Source organism: Triturus cristatus, chromosome 4_1 (genome assembly GCF_964204655.1).
Source record: "Triturus cristatus chromosome 4_1, aTriCri1.1, whole genome shotgun sequence".
NCBI classification, from domain to species: domain Eukaryota; kingdom Metazoa; phylum Chordata; class Amphibia; order Caudata; family Salamandridae; genus Triturus; species Triturus cristatus.
Genome location: NC_140585.1, coordinates 607830522 through 607853859, shown reverse-complemented (window position 1 = coordinate 607853859; position 23338 = coordinate 607830522). Strand labels below are relative to the sequence as shown.

General features: G+C 43.7%; 1 protein-coding gene across 1 annotated transcript in view; it reads left to right on the top strand.

Moving 5' to 3' along the window:
* The window catches only part of METTL25 (methyltransferase like 25), a 580957-nt gene that overhangs the window by 367056 nt on the left and 190563 nt on the right, over window positions 1-23338 (top strand). Inside the window, exon 8 of the mRNA XM_085652969.1 lies at window positions 1192-1265. Coding sequence (XP_085509095.1) covers window positions 1192-1265 — 74 coding nt within the window. The remainder of the gene's footprint in view (window positions 1-1191; window positions 1266-23338) is intronic.

Sequence of the window (23338 nt, the reverse complement as noted above, 5' to 3'; positions counted from 1 at the left end):
CAGTATTTCACTATCAGGACATGTAGCACACCCTAGCACATGTCCTACCTTGCACATGCACTGCACCCTGCCCATAGAGTACCCTTGGGCCTACCTGAGGGGTGCCTTACATGTAAGAAAAGGGACGTTTAGGGCCTGGCAAGTGAGTGTGCTTCCAGACCGACATGGCCGTTTAAACCTATGCACAAACACTGCAGTGTCAGGTGTGACATACCTTTACAGGGCTACTCATGTGGGCGGCACAATCAGTGCTGCAGGCCCACTAGTAGCATTTGATTTATAGGCCCTGGCACACTCAGTGCACTTTACTAGCTACTTACCAGTAAATCAAATATGCCAATCAGGGCTAATCAATAAGAATAACAATTTACACTGGGAGTACTTGTAGTTTGACCCTGATCAGCAGTGGCAAAGAGCCCATAGCATCCAATCCAGCAAAAACGAAATCCAGCATAGCATCAAAAAACAGGGGGTAGAGGCAAAAAGTCAGGGGAAACCACGCCAAGAATGCCAAGTCTTACAGCATCTCTAAATGGAAAGAGAGACATTTTGAGAATCAGGAGAATGTGAATGTATGATGTTACTACACCATATGTTACCCCGCAGTAGGTTACAACGTGGACGGTACATTGTCCGCGTTGTTACCACGCATGGCTTTACATCGCAAGTTGTTTCTACGACTTGCGCTAGATGGCCCACTGGACTTAGGAATAGTATAAATTACTATTCCTACTCCAGTTAGCGCAACAGCAGGGAATGTTTTGGATTTAAAATCCAACACATTCCCTGGTGTTGCACGCCATCTAGCGCAAGTCGCTGAAATGACTTGCGATGTAATCCCATGCGTGGTAACAAAGCGGACGATGTAATGTCTGCGTTGTAACCTACCCGCGTGGTATCACCAGCGTTGTAAATGCTGTTTCCCGGAGAATGTATATGCAAAATGGTGTATATGTAAATTTGTATTATCAGTTCAGAAAGTGTTCCAGGTTGAGAACCCAATGAAGTTGATATGGTCCCATATCATGACATTGTAGTGGAAAAGCATGGTAGGCAAGAAATCTTCATTACAAAAGATGTTCCAGAACATGGGGTCATTCATTATTTGAGACCGGGGATCTGTGTGTAGATAAAGATTGGATCTTACTTGTTTAACTACCCAGTCTAAATTTGCCCTCCTTGTTCTTTCAGCTGCCACTGGAATCTTTATTTTATCGAGCGGTGCTGCAAGTTATCATCAAGGAATGTTATGGTAATGTCAAAAGGTATGTAGTGCTACTGGTATGCCTTTTTCAAGAAGCAGTTTAAATTCTACCCATAGCAAGTGAGGCATTATTTGAGACCATTATTGTCCATTTTATAAAAGGGCCGATAGATGGATCAGGGCTCTGTGTGAGTCTTTAAAGACAAAAGACAGTACTAATACAGAATTTCATGTAAACCCAGAGAAACCATATGTGAAATTCCACACACGAAAATCCATATGAGAACAATTCACACACTACGTAGGGTTAGTTCAAATTCATGAATCATTACTGTAGACAAAAAGATTATGGTTAGTCAATTAAATTCGGAATGTGCAAAATGCAAAATATAGACAAATGTCATTGGAAACTGAGCCCTAATGAGATCAATAGTCAGAACCAAATTGGGCCTTGCATAAAGTAAATAATGGGAAAATTGTCTTCAGGACTACACGGGGCAAGGCAAGAGACAAGAACATTGGAAAATATTCTAAGTGTAGTTCATAATGTAGTGATAAACAGACTAACATGGAGTCTGCTTATTGTCTCACAGAAAATAAGTGCTATAATGATAAGTTTGACTTGAGGTCTGCCTGTAAGTAAAGCAATCGATTGTTTGCTCCACTCTTAAATGGAGAATTGTTATACACTTTCAGATAGAGAGTCTTTTTGATGCCATATTTATCATCTTGCACTTAATTTTGCATTATTTGTTTTTTTTAATGCAGATTTCCATATTGCAGATTTGTTAAAGGTTAGGAAAATGTGGAGACCACACTTACCTTTAATATAAACATACTTAGCAGATTTTACTGTCTCTGCATAGCATTTCTAACAATTGCTTTCTCATCAATTATACTAAAAGCATTTTGGAAAGTTTATTTCAATTTGGAGTTTCTGGTCTAAATCCTAAAAAAGAACATTCAACCTGTAATGATATTCACTGTCAGTTGTATTCGACTGGGCATACATTTTTAAAGAATTGCAATCAGTCATTCCTTCATTTGTCATGAACGCTCTTTGTTCCTTAGATGACTTATTCACATTGAACAATTTGGCTGTAACTCAAAGTACTGTTTACAAATTACTCCAACTGTTCGTCCAACAGAAGTAGTTCGCTCGTTACACTTACTATTGTTTTTACAGCTGATTGGAACATATTGTACATTTCTGGTTTGCCACTTATACTGATCTTTATTTCTAAATATGATTGCATTTAATTAAGAAGTACCTCTTCTGTTACCTGGAGCTATTCCCATCATATTGCAACCCTGATACCCTCTTAATGCATTTTAAATAATGTTTTCTAGCTGTGGTTTCTAGCCAATATTCCATACATTGATATAGAATTGTGTTGAATATTTCTTTGTTCTGACAGTAATTGCTTAGCTGTAGTCTGGTAAAGTTATTACATTTCCGTGTGACTTCGAGTTTACTGTTGGCAATTTAAGTTTTTCCTTTTACAAAGTAGAGAGTAGTAATGTTACTGCTCTCTTCCAGATATAATATATTTGTAATCTTTAATCATTCAATTCACACATGCTCAAGAAGTGTATGAATGAAGGGATACTTGTATAGAGCAAACGTAGCTAAATTTGCATCAAGTGCAGCTCATAATGCATTTGTAAGTATGCAGTTTGAAATCATTGGTAAGCATAATGGATACTTTTAAATGTCCCAAAAAGAAATGCATAAAATCATGAAGAAATTAAAATTGCTGTATTTTGATTGATATATGGCTTCATGCTCAAAACTTTGAATAATCAATATATACTCTCCATATCATGTCTTCTGTTTCCTGGGCTTGCTTTATCCTACAGTGTCCATGAATAAATTGCAGTAGCAACTGGTGGATTTTAAGTGTTAGAGTAAGAAGGTTGGACCGTAGTTTAACATGCGAGCACAGCAAGCAACACTGAACTGCAGGATGGGAGTAGGGCGTACAGGGGGGTTTAGGTTCTCTTTCCTGCAAGAAATCTTTGAAAATAATGGTTTCAAATGGTTTATTTTACCACATAACACATACATTTTGAGAAAGAAGAAAAGAAGAAGCCAAGCAAGAAAAGAAACAAGCATTGAAAATGCAATAGATCTCGCCTTTGATTAAGTTAAAGCCATTTGCTTTGCTAACGGTATTGTATAGCAAAGCAAATGGCTTTAACTTAATCAAAGGCGAGACCTATTGCATTTTCACTGCTTGTTTTGTCTTGTTGTACAGTAGCTGCTATGCAACATGTCTGAAATTGATTTTAAAAAGCGCTATGATGCAACAAACGCTCCACGTCACCCGAACATTTTAAACAAACTTTTAGATCAGCCACTGTGCAAAATGAATGAAAATCACATTGACAAAAGCCAATTAATCTTGTCTAGGTGAGACTAATTGGCTTTGTCAATGCTTGTTACTGACTGGCATTGCCCAGATGTAGGTGGATGAGCAACTTGCACAGTAATTCAGTCCCAGTTAGGACCCAGCTGAGGATGCTAACATGAGAAACAGAGGTGGAGGGTGAGGAGAGATGAAGGGTGAGGAGAGATGGAGGGTGAGGAGAGACCGCTGTGGAGGGTGAGGAGAGACAGAGGTGGAGGGTGAGGCGAGGTGGAGGTGAGGAGAGACAGAGGTGAGCAGAGACAGAGGTGAACGTGAGGTGAGGCAGAGGTGGAGGTGAGGAGAGGTGAGGTGGAGGTGAGGAGAGACAGGTGGAGGGTGAGGAGATACGGAGGGTGAGGAGAGACCGAGGTGGAGGGTGAGGAGAGACCGAGGTGGAGGGTGAGGAGAGCCTGAGGTGGAGGGTGAGGAGAGCCTGAGGTGGAGGGTGAGGAGAGACAGAGGTGGAGGGTGAGGATGTGGAGCAGATTAATTAATAACCTGCTGGTGCAGGGATCACCACTTCGCCACGGGTTCTTATCCAGTAAGGAGGAATCAACAGGAGAGCAAAGTCAAACCATGAATAGTTTATTTAATCATTCATGAATGGGTTTCCATCCAACAAGTACCATCAAGATACCCAAGGATAGAACACACTGAACAATGGTTACATTGGTTTATATAGGGAAAATCACAGACTAGGAGCACCCAGAGGTAAATAGAGCTTTGGGAAGAACACACAAATGAGACCATCGGTAAGAATCAACAACCTTGGTGCCTTGTGTAACTGTCGCGTCTTGAAGCTGCAAAACAAGATAGGCTTATCTGAACAAACTATGTCTAAGGCTTTATCATTGTTTAAAATACACACAAAACCCACAGTGTAGACATCAGCTGTTCTTTTGTGCTGACTTTGCATGTTTACGCAGCCTACAATGTCTCAACTTAGATTTGTGACCTAATGTTTATGCAAGTGTGGTGTCAAGGATAGAGTCAGGCTGAAAACAGGGCAAAGGTGGGCATGAATGAAGCACAGCTAAATTAGAAAACGAGAGATTCATATTTTAAGGTTTCACAGTCCTTCCTTTTCAGCTGTGCTGAATACATTCTAGAAAGTACATATATTAATCGTGTACATTAATATTCATTAGTTCATGAATTTCGGTGTGCATAATCATTTCTCCATTTAATTCATGAACATTGACTGGGGAAGGTTTAATACTATTACAAATGGCTATACAGGCTGTACATATTGTGGGAGCACATTGAATGCAGCAACAACAAGTGAAAAAGATGGCCCCTATGATTGCTATTCCATTAACAATTTCCAACCCCAAGTGGAGATAAGTCCCTGTAACCAGTCAGACCAGGACCATGTTCCTTGGTCTTGATGTATTTCTGCAGCTATTTTGTGTTATTTAGAAATGGCGTCATAGACAGAAGGGGCGTGGTCAGGAATAAATAAGGACACTGGCACAGTTCGCAGCGCTAACGGGCTGCATGTTTTACATGTTAGAAGGGTAACCTGTCTATTGCCGTGTTTGGAAACAGCGAACACGATGTACTCTATGTTAATTACATTCCATTTTTACGTAACGTAAAATTGCAACATTGTAATGAATGCAGGGTTCTTCAGTTTCCGCGCTGTTTTAGAGGGATGCAAAGAATGCCGTTTTCCGATGCTCCGTATCGCTGTGTTTATAGGCTAACATTTTTCATAAATAGTCGTTTTGCATGGTATATGTAAAAGGAGGTAATCGAGAAAGGGGCATGCACTGTTAAACAAGCAGCTGTGTCTCTGAGAGAGACAGAAGGAAGGGGAAAAAATAGTGCTTCCCCAGTGATTAAAGGCCATAGTGTAACGCCGCGGGTAATAGATCCAATCCCGGTGGGCGTGGCTAAAAGGAGACAGGGTGGCAACAAGGAGGGATTGACATCCCTTCGGTGCAATCATTTTCTTTTCACCCTTTCCTCACAGCTCAAACCCTGATTTCCAGTACCAAAGTCTACATTTCCAGAAGCACCCTCCCAGCAGACCCACCCATAACTATTTCCTCCCATTTGCTCCTTATTGAGACAATGCACACTGCCACGGTTCTGCGCTATTATCATTGTAGCTGTGCATTGTTTTGAAAAGTCAGCTTTTCGATTAACAATGTAACTAACAGCTTTCCTCCTCTTGGGGCAACAGACTTTTTGTGTTTATTTATTAAAGCTCACATGCAATTACTGAAAGCTTAAAACACACACCAGAAAGAAGAGAAGGGAAACAGCAGGCATGATGGAGAGACGGACTTTAGGATAAAAAGGGTGCCATCTCCACATAGAGTCTGATACAGCACAAAGCACAGCAGCACATTTAGCAAAGCCAAGTAAACGCCAGGGCCCAGTGGCGGAAAATATTCATATGACTTGGACGTGCGACAAAGTGGCAGGGTATTGGGATCATATTTTCAAGGCACTGCAACAAATGACAAGCCTACAAATTAGGGCTACTCCACTACTGGCTCTACTGGTCTATTTTATTTATTTATTTATTTTATGCGTTTTGATAAGCGCGGACATTACCCGAAGGTGTCAGAGCGCTTCACAATAGGAACAATACTGATACATGAGGAGAACATTACAAGTGAGCATGTTACAAAAGCAAACGTTACGTTACATGAGGCAAATGACAATTGTGCAAGTATCAAGAGCAAACAAAATACAAGAAGTAGCAAACAATACGTTACAAAAGGAAAAAGTGACATGTGTGCATGTTACAAAAGCGTACAAAGTACAAGTAGAGGTATAATACTGCAATAAATGGCAGACACTCAAAACACTAAAACAAACATTACGTTACATGAGGCAATGGTGGCAGTTGTGCATGTATCAAAAGCAAACAAAATACAAGAGGTAGCAAATGATACATTACAAAAGGAAAGGTGACGTGTGCATGTTACAAAAGAGTACAAAGTACATGTAGAGGTATAATACTGCACTAAATGGCAGACACTCAAAACACAAGAACACACTGGGAAGGCACTTCTATAGGCATGGAGAACAAAATTTCCTATGATGGAAGGACTTCCTTCAGATAATAGAGGGTGTGAATTACATTTGGAAGTGTCTTTGAAGGAGGAGAAATGTTGCGGACATCCCCAAAGCAATGCGCAGGTATGTCGGTATAGCACTACTCATTGCCATGGGCAACTGGCCGTTCATTGGGGCAGCAGAAGCACACCAACACTCGAACAATGGCTTAAAAGTTTAATGTATTGCGATACTAATAGCGAACTATATGCTGAACTGCACCCCCGGCATCCAGGCCTAAAGATATTTGGCAGCCTTTGAGAGACTATTTGCGAAACAGAGTTAATGGAGAAAGCAGCCTGTGATCATAATGTATAATAATGATGGAACTGGATGGGACTATGGGCATAGGAATGTGGGGAAAGGTCAGGGCAGGATAGATGTTCTGTGGGACGGGTGTCTGGCTGGAGCCACAAAATGAGGAAATGGAACTGGCACTGTGGGGTGCGTTGCATTCTGGGACAATTGAACGTACTGTCATTCACTATGTTGATAACTATATGGAGAGAATTTATTGATGATGTCATGAATATTGAGAGAGTGTGCACTGTTGTTTGTAATCTTATTGATATAAAATTATAAAGTTTTTAAAAAAAAGGTAATATACTAGACCTATGGTATATTTTACTACTAACCAGGCAGCCACAAGTGCAGCATATTCAGCCAACACGGTCATGATTTGTATTGTGCAGCATGTGCAGTAGCACCGGGCTCAAAAGTTGTCAGAACTCCTCCAAACACATAACATTGCTATATTTGACTACTAAACAGACAGTCACAATTACAGTTACCTTGCAGTTAAAATGGTCATGATTTCAATGGTGCAGCTGGCGCAGTGACACCAGGACCAAAAGCTTTAGGCACCCCAACAAACACCTAACATTGCTATATTTTGCTACTGAACAGGCACTCACAAGTGCAATTACTTTGCAGATAACAAGGTTATGATTTGAATGGTGCAGCAGGTGCAGTGGCACCAGGCCCCAAACTCCTCTAAACCCCTAATATTGTTATATTTTACTACTATACAGTCAGTCACAATTGCAGGTATCTTGCAGTTGAAAGTGGCTTGATGTAAATGGTGCAGCAGGTGCAGTGGCACCGGGGACAAAATTTGTCATAACTCCACTAAACACCAAATAGTGCTATATTTTACTGCTAAACAGGAAGTCACAAGTGCAGTTATCTTGCAGGCACTAGGGGCATGATTTGAAGGTTGCAGCAGGTGCAGTGTCACTGGGTCCAAAAGTTGTCAGAACGCCTCTAAACATATAATATTGCTATTACATCAATGAATTATATTATTTCCTCTTTCATTTCTATTTTCAACATTTTGCTATTAGCTACCGGCAGTATACCACTAGTAACAGCACAATATATTGCCTTTTTATACATAAACAAGTCTTAACACTTTTGCAGACTTTCTGTAACTTATATTGTACAACTACTCAGCAAGCTACAACAAAAAAACTGCTTATTAATGATCACATTTGTGAAACCTAGTGCATTTACCAATGCTTGTTCATATTTATAAGTCATCCCTAGGATATGCCTTAAACTGCCCATAGGGCAGGGTGCACGGAAAATGCCCTCCTTGCCATCACAGATGACATTGCATGACTCTGGATGGAAGGGACATGGCGGACCTCATTCTTCTGGATCTCTCTGCAGCATTTGACATAGTCTCCCACCTCATCCTCATCCAACACCTGCATAAGATCAGAATCCAAGGACTCACACACTGTCACGTGTCTGTTCCATCTTGAGTGGAAAGACCCAGTCAGGCAGCTTGACACCATACACCTCAGACGCTCGTATTCTCTCCTGCGAAGTATTGCAAGAATCCTCCTTGAGCTTGACCCTCTTCAATGCATACATGAGCCCTCTGGCCAGCATCATGCGCTCTCGCAACATCAGCATCTTCTCCTACTCTGACAGCACACAGCTCTTTCTCCCTCATGGACAAGATACCCAGTGCTTGGATTAGGTTCAATGCCTGCATGACTGAAATCGCCCATTAAATGGAGACCAACTGCCTGAAGCTGAACACTGCCAAGACAGAAGTTTTGATCTTTGGGAAGAGCTCTTAACTATGGGACTCCACCTGGTAACCAACAGAGCTAGAACCCCCACCCACCCCTACCATCCACGCCAAGAACCTCATAATCATCATTAACAGTAAACTCAACATGACCTCCGAAGGCAAAGCTGTCACTGCCTCAAGATGCTGGGGAAGATTTTCAAATGACTCCTCATCAGCACCCTGAAAACCGTCAAACATACTCCCGTCACAAGCATGCTGGACTAAGGTAACACCCTTTATGACGGTTTCAACAAAAAACTCACCAGACAGCTACAGATCATTCAGAATTCATCAGCTGGATCTCTCTCAACCTCCTACGCCGCACTCGCATCAGTCCACACCTGAAGGAGCTCCACTGGCTCCGTATACACAAACAAGCACATTACAAACTGCTCACCCTCAGTTTCAAGGCACTACATAGCACTGGCCCAGCATATCTCAATAATCGCATCTGATTTCACAATCCTTACAGATACCTCTGCTCAGCAAGACTCGTACCTGTACAAATCCCACACATACCATTTCCGGAAGTCACTCTTTTTCCAACATTGCTCCTAAACGTGAAAGGACTTGCCAGTACACATAAGTGCCTCCTCTTCACTTCTTGAATTCCGCAAGAAGCTGAACACCTGGCTTTTCGAGTAGTCCCTCTAGGCTCTAGGTTTAGCTATGCTCACTCCTACTCAGCACCAGAATACTGTCCCGGGTGATAGTGCCCTGACCAAATCTGCATCATATAACAAGAAAGTGCACTTTATTTAATTTTTGTTTTAAAAGGATGTAAATGGTGGTTTCCTGCACTCACCACACCGCACATGCAGGCCCAAGACCTATTATGCACTCACAGTTACAACTCACCTTGCACTCACAGATGTAGACCACCCACCCTGGAGAGAAGTTTCTCCTGTGAAAAGCCCACCTCCTGGAACACTCCGTGAACACAGATCTATTGCATGTTTCCTGGTGATCTCTTACTTCCTTATTTGATTAAATGTCTTACTTCTAAATAATATTGAACAGGTAAAGCACAATATAAATTTGCAATACATATATTATAAGCCTAAAACAGAGGGCACCCTTGCAAGCATGTCAACTGCAATCGAGCTTAGTACACCCTCCATCTGTGTTCTAGATGGAGAAGATTGTATATTGAGTTGTAATGCTTAGGTGCACTTGCAACTGTGCGCACCATGTACATTACAAAGCAGATATAGAGAGCATAGAAAAAGACTTCACCTGTAATGAATAACATGTTCACGAATTCAAAATTAGCATGTGCAATCTTTTATTAATAACTTTTAACATATAACATTTCTTTTGGAAAATAAGTTTAGTTACTTTTTAATAGCAATGCTGGTTTAATTACCAGCAGAATTATATCATTTCAAAGTTTTCCTCTCCAGTCATGTTATCAGGAATCCCATGTGCTATGCTTACCTGTTGTAAGTGGACTAAGTGCGAAGTGGAGACTTAGGAGTTGACGGCGTATGTGATGGAGCCCACATAATCACTTTGTATTGGTTCGGATTGAGATGGGCAGTAAAGACGCTGCAGCTTCTGATGCAGAGCTGGCTCCAGTGTGGTACCTGGTTGTGGTTTTTGGGGTGGGGGAGTCCTCGGCCAGACCCTCGCTATTTTTCCCGTATTAGGCTATTGGGACACAGACCATCCAATGGCTGTCTCTCCTTTCCTGCTCCCTGCGTGATATCATCGGCCCTCTGCTTCAAGCCCAGCGTGAGAACAGTGCAGTTGTGAGGCCCGTGGGTAGACCAAGAAGACGGCAGCTGCTGAGGGCCCTTGCGGAGGGTTTGGAGGCCATGGATGACTTTGGGGCCTGTGGGGTACTTGATGAGCAGACGGGGGCTATGGCAGTGAGACAGAGAGACACCGGGCTAGGGCGAGTACCCCAAATGAATTGTCTGGTCACTACCACGCATTCAGGCCAGAGGGCTCTTCTTCCTGCCCTAACTTAAGAAAGTCCAAATTTACAAAGATTTTAATTGTGATCATTCTTCAAGCCTCGACTGCCTCCCAAGACCAGTACTTAAATTCCAGGTGGGCCAAAGGCTCCCTGGGGAGGTCACCTCCAGGGCCTCCCCCTCGGAGAGGCTAGTGGCTCTGGTGGCGTGCTTAGGCAGCTCGCCCAGGCATCAGTGTGACTTGTGTGCACCAGAGTCTCCCCTGACTCGCATTAGATCCCTGCTTCCATCTCCGTGAAATCCCAAGCAGACGTCTAAGCACACATATAAACTCAACCCAAGAGTCACTACTCTGAGGTCCGGAAGGCTTAGATCCGCACCATTAATAGCAGCAAAAAGAGGACGAAAAAAATCCTGCCCAGTGTAAACATCCCAAGAAAGACCCCATAATGTTAAGGGTGTCACAAATGCCAAATAACAGATTTATAAACTGCCCCGTATCCCCCTACTGTGCTTGGCCTCTGTAGAAGAGTGCAGAGTCCCTCCACTGGGCGTGGATACTTCCCCTAAGAGAGGCCTTGGTAAGCAGTGGCACCACTAACCCAGCCAGTATCAGCAAAGGCTCTGAGGAGGATGGAAATGGAGGGCATTACTCAGTGCACAGTCACAGTGTGAATTCTCTGGAAGCGGAAACCATAAAATCGGGGGAACTTTGCTGACAACATCAGCTGCTCCTTCAATCCCCAGACCACGCTACCTTCAACAGTCCAGATTGTATTCAGTTCACTCTGTCTGCCCACCAGTTCCAACAAGAAGAAGTAGTATCGGTGACTTTAGGGTCAAACTCCTTTCACTTTTAATAATAACGATAATAATAATAATACCGGCATTTGTAAAGCGCGCAGCTACCTCAGGCGAGGTGTCCTGCGCTGGGGGCCGCCGGGAAGATTAAGTGAGCTATTGCCCAGAGTCACAAGGTGCTGGGCCAACCTGCCGCCGGAACCGGGGATTGAACTGTGAGCCCCTGTGTTCCAGAGATAGCCGCCCAGGCTGCTGCTCCACACCTCTCCTTAAAAAATGTGTGAAATTGTATTCCTGGAAGCACCGGTCACAATACTTTAGAGTACCATCACCCACAAGTAAAGGGCATAACTCCTGGAACTACAGTCTTCTCCAAGTCCCATTTGGTGTGGGTCATCACTGCTAATCCTATACAGGCAAGTACCTACTGCACATATACAAGCAGTTAATCAAGGGAGAGGGATGAGAAGTAATTCAGAGTGTTGGTCTGCACTCCTAGACACATTACAGGTAACTGTGAAACCAATTAACTTCCACTCAGCAAAGTTAGAACTTGAGGTCGAACTGCTAAACACTATGGCAACACACATTTCAGGGATGAACATCAAACTGGAGGCTCTAAATAAATTAATTTCTAGAGTCCAGAGAGACCCAGAAGCTGCATTTGTCTCCTGTCACTGCTCACCTGTATTGGAAAAGCTGTGCACACTGCCACAGTTTGTAAGCAGCTTCATAGAGGAGCTTAGGAAAAACACAAGCTGCATGCACTCACCAGAAAAATTGTGCATGATACACAAACAGGGAAGAAGCAGATGCCACACATTCCTTTCTCCATTCTTGGAAACCCTATTGGCACTGTAACTTCAAGTCAATGGGATCAAACGAGGACAGACTTAAAGACAGCACATTCAATCCCAGAAGCATCTCAACGTGACGATACACTAGTAACATCGGACTGGTCCTTGGTTCCTCTGGTATTTGCAGAACAGAGGGAATTATAAATGGGGAACGTAGCCCAACGTCATCAGAAAGCAGAGTGTTGAGAAAAATGGTCCAATACCAATTTAATTTCTCATCTGCTCATGGAATATAGCTGGAATCCACATCAAGGTCATTAACCCAGAAGTGGTAGACTTTCTCAGGCAGTTCCAAGTTATACTGCTACAAGAGACATGGGCTGAATATTCATATATGGTATATGGAATTTTCTGCAACCAGAGAAAGCGTAGCAATATATATCTTGGTGCAACTGAAAGTTCAGGCCCAACTGATACCCTGTCCAGAGAACTGGCTTCAGGTAGTCAGAATTGAGTACCCATTAATACTACTAAATGTTTACCTTAACCCAGATCATAAGTCAAAGCATTAAGCCATACCGATCTTGGAAATTACACTTAACAATCTGAAATCAACTCATGATGCACAATTTACAATAATCTCCGAGGACTAAACCTCTTCAATATGCAAGACTATGATGAAAAGTTCTCAGTACAAGATGCAGTTTGGAACATTCCGGACCAGACAGTCCCTCCACGAGGCAAAGCAATTCTCAGGGTTCTCGGCTCACTTCATGGATAACAGCCTAGGGTTAACATATCCTATACAGAAGATTCATAGAGAATAAACCCCTGACTTGGATGCATAAGTCGAAAACGTCCACCACTGTGATTGACTAGACGGTCACTTCTCTGGGTCTCTTTAAATATGTATTGAAGGGCACGGAGAAAAAGACAAGGCCCACAGTTAGCAGTAAATCTTCAGCCAAATGTTTACTCTTCAGCCATTATTTTAATTTCCGATTCAAACTCAGAAAATTTGAAGCAGCTGTGCTGGCAGGCACCACGGCAATAAGAAATAGTAACATACTATATGAAATTATTAAATAAATATCCATTAGTCCAATGCAATTAGTGACTGGGAACAGTACTGCAAGACTCTGATAACCAAAGCATGTCTGTGAGAACCCCCCCCCCCTTTCAACTAAAAACATAAAATCTCACCATGGATGTCAAAAAATCCCATTTGAGCAAAAGAGCATTCATAGAAGGTACCGCTTGTTGAAATACAATTATGTGGCTGGCTGAAAAAGCAGTACTCCAATACGTTCTGGCCAAAATTGCTCTATACATGCAACTCTAGAGATTCTAGAGCTTTTTGGAAAATAATCCATAGATTAAATAAGGTTCGCACCTCCTTGCAAATATAAGTAAGGAGTTCTGGGCACAAAATCTGCAAAAACACTATTAAATAAAGCCAGAGGAGCCATTGAAAATGCAGCTGAAGGAATCTGCAAAGGATCTAGCAGACCCAGATGCTCAAAATAACCCAAAATGATTTGAAGGGCACCAATAAGGACGGATGTAAACAAGGAGGGGTGTTAACTCGGAGCAGGGATCTAGACGGGTCTTCTCAGCTCGAAGTCAGCAAGCATCTCTAAGATCTGCTCCTTACTAGTCTAAGGAACACACTCGATTACAATTCAGCAAAATGCTAGTTGCAACATTTTTTTAAAGATCATTTTTATTTATTTCGGTTTCTAGCAGCAAAAACATCAATTTATCATCCGAATACATCAGCATCAGAGCTCAATTCCTCCAGGGGCAGATTAAAGTGCTAGCAGTGTTTTTCGTACATTGTAAAGTGCAAACTAAATTAAGCAGAGTAAGAAAATAGATTGTAAAGTTTGAAACTTAAATTATGCCACATAAAATAAATGCATCTATCGCCTAAAAATTGAAACAAGCATCTCAATTTGTTAGAAAAAACATTGTATATAACTAAATTAATCAGATAATAAATAATACTAGTTTTACATCCCCTAATGAAACTTGCAATAATAAAAAGTTATTTACGGCGGCAAAGACGTGAAAGTGCATTTTACAGTGTCAATATTATTTGTTGAACAAACGTGTAGTGCAACAGTTAAAACAAAGCAATTTTTACCTGCTATATATAACAAACCCCACTTTCCTCAAATCCCTCCTTGCTTTCACTCTTCATAAACATAGGAAGCTAGCGTCTGAGATACTTTGACTCGATAATATCAATAAAGCAATATTTCATTTAATAATAAACACCTTGGCATACCTCCAAACCTTACTAAACCTTCTTACGTTGCCTATCCGCTTCACATACAAGAGCTCTTTAGCTTACACAGTGTTTACTTTTTCAGCCACGGATTGCAGTTTTGGAGGATCAGGTGACTTCCAAAGAAGAGTTATAGAACGTGCCAATAGCATTGTGATAAATCCACCAAGTATGTGCGGTTTAATGTTTAACTGCTTAGAACAGCCCAATAAAATGGCATTTGCATCTGCTGTATACTCTATCACAAGGGAGACCCCCATAGACCTCAGGGCCCCTAGCTATAATGCCTTAACACTAACACATTCCGAGATAATATGAATCCAGCTGCCAGATTCTATACATCTAGGGCATTGCTCTGTAATATTTTGATTCAATTGATATAATAGTGAAGGGGTATAGTGCACCATCCATTGAGCATAGAATTGCATCTTCCAAAAAGTAGGACATTGTACTTCTATGTAACTGAGATATTATCCTCCAACCGCTGCTCTATGGGTAGATTTACTTTGTTTTCTTTTACCCGTTTACTCTGAATGGCTTTGAACAGATCCTTAAAATCACTCCCTGTAGAGCGCAGGCAGCCTACCCATTTAGCTCTGTTTTTTTCAGCTTCCTGGATAATTGCAATAGCACATGAACTAATTCCCTGGTTGGTTTATTTGCAGTGGTTGCTGTTCCTGCAATATAGAGGAAATGTGTGTGTGTCTGTGTGTGTGTGTAGATAGTTATAGTTAGGACCTTGTTTCTATTCAAAAAGCGTTTTTTCTTTTCCCAATAACTTTGGCGCCGGTAGAGGAATCTTCGCAAAATTTTCAAAAATTGGTCCCGCTCCGGTCAGTTGCCAGCCTGAACGTTTCGAGGTGATTCGCCAAGCGGGGGCCGAGAAAAAAGGGGGTCCCAAAACGTGTTTTCTCCATGTTAATTCCCATAGGAACTTTTAGACACGACTACAGCCCGAACTGCTGAACGGAATTACACCAAATTTGGCAAGAAGGTAGCCCTTGGTTCAGAAAGAGACCTTTTTGTTAAATGGTGTAAATCCGTTCAGTAGTTTTCGGGATATTAAAGGAAAAAAACCTTTATATATCTGGGCGGGACCTAACTGCACGTGCTTGGTTCTAAATGGCTGCCAACACTTCAATCCAGGAAGTGTTGGCAGCCATCTTGGTGCAATGCTTTTTAGGTCTCGACTAGCGACGCAGAGCATGAGCTGCGCACTACACAAACACCACTGCACTGCCCTAAACCCTAAAGCACTACCCCAGCACGACCCCCTACACTTCACAAACACAAATGCACTGCCCTAAACCCTAAAACACTACCCCAGCACGACCCCCTACACTGCACGAACACCACTGCACTGCCCTAAACACTGAAACACCACCCCCAGCTCGACCCTCTACACTGCTCGAACACCACTGCACTGCCCTTAACCCTGAAACACCACCCCCCGTACGACTCCCTACACGGCCTGAATACCACAGCACTACCCTAAGCCCTGAAACACCACCCCCTGCACGACCCCCTGTACTGCCTGAACACCACTGCACTGCCCTAAACCCTGAAACACCACCCCCAGCATGACCCCCTACACTGCCCAAACACCACTGCACTGCCCAAAACCCTGAAACACTACCCAGCGTGACCCCCTACACTACCCAAACACCACTGCACTACCCTAAACCCTAAAACACTACCCCCAGCACGACCCCCAACACTACCCAAACACCACTTCACTACCCTAAACCCTAACACACTACCCCCCGCACGACCCCCCACACTACCCAAAGACCACTGCACTACCCTAAGCCCTAAAACATGACCCCCTACACTACACAAACACCGCTGCAATACCTTAAACCCTGTAACACTACCCCCAGCAGTACCCCCTACACTACCCAAACACCACTGCACTACCCTAAACCCTAAAACACTGCCCCCAGCAGTACCCCTACACTATCCAAACACCACTGCACTACCCTAAATCCTATAACACTGCCCCAGCAGTAACCCCTACACTACCCAAACACCATTGCACTACCCTATACCCTAAAACACTACCCCCAGCAGTACCCCCTACACTACCCAAACACCACTGCACTACCGTAAACCCTAAACCACTACCCCCAGCACGACCCCCTACACTACCCAAACACCACTGCACTACCCTAAACCCTAAAACACTACCCCAGCACAAACCCCTACACTACCCAAACACCACTGCACTACCCTAAACCCTAAAACACTGCCCCCAGCAGTACCCCCTACACTACCCAAACACCACTGCACTACCCTAAACCCTAAAACACTGCCCCCAGCAGTAACCCCTACACTACCCAAACACCATTGCACTACCCTAAACCCTAAAACACTACCCCCAGCAGTATCCCCTACACTACCCAAACACCACTGCACTACCGTAAATCCTAAACCACTACCCCCAGCACGACCCCCTACACTACCCAAACACCACTGCACTACCCTAAACCCTAAAACACTACCCCCAGCACGAACCCCTACACTACCCAAATACCACTGCACTATCATAAACCCTAAAACACTCCCCCCCCCCAGCACGACTCCCTACACTACCCAAACACCACTGCACTACCCTAAACCCTAAATCTACCCCCAGCACGACCCCCTACACTACCCAAACACCACTGCACGACCCTAAACCCTAAATCTACCTCCAGCATGACCCCTATAGTACACAAACATCACTGCACTGCCCTAAACCCTTAAACACCAGCCCCAGCACGACCCCCCTACACTGCCCGAACACCACTGCACTGCCCTAAACCCTGAAACACTAGACCCTGAAACACCACCCCTAGCACGACCCCTACACTGCCCGAACACCACTGCACTGCCCTAAACCCTGAAACACCACCCCCAGCACAACCCCCTACACTACCCAAACATCAAAGCAGTACCCTAAACCTTAAAACACTACCCCCAGCACGACCCCTTACACTATATATATTATCTACTGGCGGTCTCCAGTATTATCTACTGGCGGTCGCCAGTAGATAGTTATAGTTAGGACTGTGTTTCTATTCAAAAAGCGTTTTTTCTTTTCCCAATAACTTTGGCGCCGGTTGACGAATCTTAGAGAAATTTTCAAAACGTTGGTCCCGCTTCGGTCAGTTACTATCCTGAAAGTTTCGGGGTGATTCGCCTAGCGGGGACCGAGCAAAAAGGGGGGGTCCCAAAACGTGTTTTCTCCATGTTAATTCCCATAGGAACTTTTAGACACTACTACAGCCCGAACTGCTGAACAGAATTACACCAAATATGGCAAGAAGGTAGCCCTTGGTTCAGAAAGAGACCTTTTTTTTAAATGGTGTAAATCCGTTCAGTAGTTTCTGTGAAATTAAAAAAATAAAGGTCGGAAAATCATTTTTTCCATAGGAAAATTTAGACACGTTTACAGCCAAAACCGCTGAACGGAATTGCACCAAATTTAGCAAAAAGGTAGTGCTTGGTTCCGAAAGCGCCCTTTTTATTAAATGGTGTAAATCCGTTCAGTAGTTTTCGAGATATTAAAGGAAAAAACCTTTATATATCTGGGCGAGACCTAACTACACAAGCACGAGCTTGGCTCTAATTGGCTGCCAACACTTCAATCCAGGAAGTGTTGGCAGACATCTTGGTGCAATGCTTTTTTGGTCTCGCCTAGCGACGCAGCCATGTCCTGTGCACTACACAAACACCACTGCGCTGCCCTAAATCCTAATACACTACCCCAGCACGACCCCTACACTGCCCGAACACCACTGCACTGCCCTAAACCCTGAAACACCACCCCCAGCATGACCCCCTACTCTGCCCGAACACCCCTGCTCTGCCCTAAACCATGAAACACCAGCCCCAGCACGAACCCCTGCACTGCCTGAACACCACTGCACTGCCCTAAACCCTGAAGCACCACCCCCAGCACGACCCCCTACACTGCCCGAACACCACTGCCCTAAACCCTGAAACACCACCCCCTGCACAACCCCCTACACGGCACGAACACCACTGCACTGCCCTAAACCCTGAAACACCACCCCCCTGCATGACCCCCACACTGGTCGAACACCACTACACTGCCCTAAACCCTGAAACACCACCCCAGAAAGACCCCCTACACTGCCCGAACACCACTGCCCTAAACCCTGAAACACCACTCCCTGCAAGACCCCGTACACTGCCCGAACACCACTGCCCTGCCCTAAACCCTGAAACACCACCCCCTGCACGACCCCCTACACTGCCCGAACACCATTGCACTGCCCTAAACCCTGAAACACCACCCCCAGCACGACCCCCTACTCTACCCGAACACCACTGCTCTGCCCTAAACCCTAAAACACCACCCCCAGCACGACCCCCTACACTGCCCAAACACCACTGCACTGTCCTAAACCCTGTAACACCTGCCCCAGCAAGACTCCTACACTGCCTGAACACCACTGCCCTAAACCCTGAAACACCATCACCAGCACAACCTCCTATACTGCCCGAACACCAGTGCACTGCCCTAAACCCTGAATCACCAGCCCCGGCACCACCCCCTACACTGCCCAAACACTACTGCACTGTCCTAAACCCTGAAACACCAGCCCCAGCAAGACCCCTACACTGCCCGAACACCACTGCCCTAAACCCTGAAACACCACCCCCAGCATGACCCCCTACACTGCCAAAACACCACTGCCCTGCCCTAAACCATGAAACACCACCCCAGCACGACCCCCTACACTGCCCGAACACCACTGCCCTAAACCCTGAAACAGCAGCCCCAGCACGACCCCCTACACTGCCCGAACACCATTGCACTGTCCTAAACCCTGAAACACCAGCCCCAGCAAGACCCCCTACACTGCCCGAACACCACTGCACTGTCCTAAACCCTGAAACTCCAGCCCCAGCATGACCCCCTACACTGCCCGAACACCACTGCCCTAAACCCTGAAACACCAGCCCCAGCAAGTCCCCCTACACTGCCCGAACACCACTACCCTAAACCCTGAAACCCAAACCCCAGCAAGTCCCTCTACACTGCCCAAACACCACTGCACTGCCCTAAACCCTGAAACACCACCCCCCTGTACGACCCCCTACACTGCCCGAACACCAGTGCACTGCCCTAAATCCTGGAACTCCAGCCCCAGCATGACCCCCTACACTGCCCGAATACCACTGCACTGCCCTAAACCCTGAAACAGTCCCAGCACGACCCCCTACACTGCCCGAACACCACTGCACTGCCCTAAACCCTGAAACACTACCCCCAGCATGAACCCCTACACTGCCCAAACACCACTGCACTGCCCTACACCCTGAAACACCAGCCCCAGCAAGACCCCCTACACTGCCCGAACACCACTGCCCTAAACCCTGAAACATCACCTCCAGCACGACCCCCTACACTGCCCGAACACCACTGCTCTGCCCTAAACCCTAAAACATTACTCCCAGCATGACCCCCTACACTGCCCGAACACCACTGCTCTGCCCTAAACCCTGAAACACTAGCCCCAGCACGACCCCTACACTGCCCGAACACCACTGCACTGCCCTAAACCCTAAAACACTACCCCCAGCACGACCCCCTACACTACCCAAACACCACTGCACTACCCTAAACCCTAAAACACTACCCCCAGCATGACCCCCTACACTACCCAAACACCACTGCACTACCCTAAACCCTAAATCTACCCCAAGCACGACCCCCTACACTACACAAACACCACTGCACTACCCTAAACCCTAAATCTACCCTCAGCATGACCCCCTACAATACCCAAACACCACTGCACTACCCTAAACCCTAAAACACTACCCCCAGCACGACCCCCTACACTGCCCCCTACACTGCCCAAACACCACTATACTACCCTAAACCCTTAAACACAACCACCAGTACGACCCCCTACACTACACAAATACTACTGCACTGCCCTAAACCCTAAAACACTACGCTCAGCATGACCCCCTACACTACACAAACACCGCTGCACTACCCTAAACTCTAAATCTACCCCAAGCACGACCCCCTACACTACACAAACATCACTGCACTAGCCTAAACCCTAAAACACTACCACCAGCACGACCCCCTACACTACCTAAACTTCACTGCACTACCCTAAAACACTCCCCCCAGCACGACTCCCTACACTACCCAGACACCTTTTGAATAGAATCCTCAAGCCGTACCTCACCCGGAGGAGGATGTCCACCTGACTAGACCAAAAAATCTTGCAAAACAGTTCGATCAAAAAGGCCATCCCTCCTATCCTCCGAATCCAATAATAATCAAATATTTTTTAGTCGAAATTATATTGAAACTACTACTTTAAAAATAATTTTATTAATAAATTTAGAAAAACACTTAAAGGAAAACTTTTATTTATAATTAATTTAAAGATATATCATACTTTACAAACTACGCCGAAATCGCACCCCAGCGCGACTTTTCTAAACGGCTACCCGAATGCACGCAGCCATCGTGTAGGGTGCGCGACTTCTGTATAATATTTTTTAAAAAAAGAATGAATACAGTATTCAATTTTTTTAAAATATTTATATATATGTATTTATAAAATTAAAAAAACATAGGATTGAGGTACATTAGACTTACAAATTTTCATTTAAAAAACCTTTGAAATTCACTGGAAAACCATAGGTTTCAGCACGTTATAGTTAGAAATTAGCATTTAAAAAACCATAGAAATTAACTGAAAAAACCATAGAATTCTACAACACCTCAGGGCCGTTAACAATAATGATCCAGCTTACCCTGTGGCCCGTCACATCAACAACATACATGGTGGTAAAGCAGAAGATTTGACATACTTTGTTGTTGACAGTGTTAAGAAGAACATTAGGGGTGGGAACAGACAACTGGCACTCAGGAGACTTGAGTCAAGATATATTATCTTGTTGGACTGCAAGATTCCATATGGCCTTAATGCTGATGAAGCATTAAATGTCCATCTTTAAGATAGTAACTGCCTCTTCAAAAATTCTAGGATCAATCCTATAAGTGCTGACCTTGTTGGTTCTTCTTTTTTTTTGTGTTTCAAAACACATGATTTAGGGGAACATCATATAAATTTATGTTGTAGCACAGGCACTTGGATTAAGTATCAATTCTTCAGATTTAGCACCACCATTCGTACATAAATCGGGTCATAAAAAAGCAGAATACAGGACAAGTATGCCCACTGGGGCTTTATTTTCGTTCTAAACACTCATCCTTTTATTTATTACATGTTTTCTCAAAACGAATAATGAGAAATTATTCCTGATGTATTCTGATCATGACAAGCATTGTGTTATTAATTATGAAGGTGTCAATGAGTTGTATTGTTTTATTTTGCGAGGTTGTATATATATTGCTATTTGGAAGAAAGACTTCTCTTCCGTTGAGATTTCCTCTATGTCAATCAATGTTTTCACCATTTCTAAGCAACCAAATTAATGTCATGTGTAGAGACTGTATAAATTACTTACGACAACTGGGTCGGACACAGTGAGCAAGGCGGACTCGCTCCGCCGAAACGCGTCTGGGCCACATTGTTTTGAAATAAATCTTTTTCCTTGAAAACCCACGGTGTCAACGCCTGTTTCAGACCACAGGAAACCAGGATTGGATCCAATATATATATATATTCACTGAAAAAACCATGGGCTTCACACACGTTATAGTTAGGAATTAGCATTTAAAAAACCTTAGAAATTCAGTGAAAAAACCATAGGTTTCACACACGTTATAGTTAGGAATTAGCATTTAAAAAACCTTAGAAATTCAGTGAAAAAACCATAGGTTTCACACATGTTATAGTTAGCTGGACATTTTACTCGTAAAAAACCAATGAAATTGCCCCGTTATAGTTAGTTCAGCTAACTATAACTCGCGCGCCCGCAATGCACTGCTGATGACGTCACATATTACATCACTCATGACATGGTCAGTGACATCACTCATGACATCACTGATGACATCTCAAATGACATCATCCAGTGAATGTGGGTTTTTCTGAAAATTAAATATGTTTTATATATGTATATCTCAAGGTCGATGGAAGAATAAATGGGTATATAAGTGTCTAAATGGATGATTTGTTTTTGAAAAATTGATTGTTTAACTGACTGATTAAGTGTATCATAGTGAATACATGTTTTAGTGAGTAATGTTTAAATATGTATATATCTGTATCAGTCTCTCACTTTGTGTATAAGTGGCTGCATGGGTTGGTGAGTAGCTACATGGGTGTCTATATAGGTTATTAGTTGGTTTTTTGAGTATCAGTCTGAGTGTCTGCATGGTTCGGTGGGGGGTATTACGTAGTGCATAGGTGCATGAATGAGTGACTCACTGTTTGTATGTGTTGAACAGACCATGTGTGCAGGACTGCATGGGTGGATGAGTGTGTGTATGGGTGTGTTAGTGAGTGAATGACTGTCTCAATAGTGTCTTTATGAGTAACTACATATGTTTAAAACTAGTATATGTGACTATTGGTGTATATATGTGAGTATATGCAAGGGTGAGAGATTGGAAGAGTTCCTGTATGAATAAGTATGTGTTTCTATAAGTGATTGTTTAAAAGACTAAGTATGTGTAAGTTTCCGTAGAAGTAAGTATGGTGGTGTGTGTATAACTGTATATGCAAGTAAATGTATGTTTGATTCTTTATTAGCACGAGTGACTATGTGTGTGAGTAACTCTATGGATGAGTGGCATTGTGTAACAGGATGC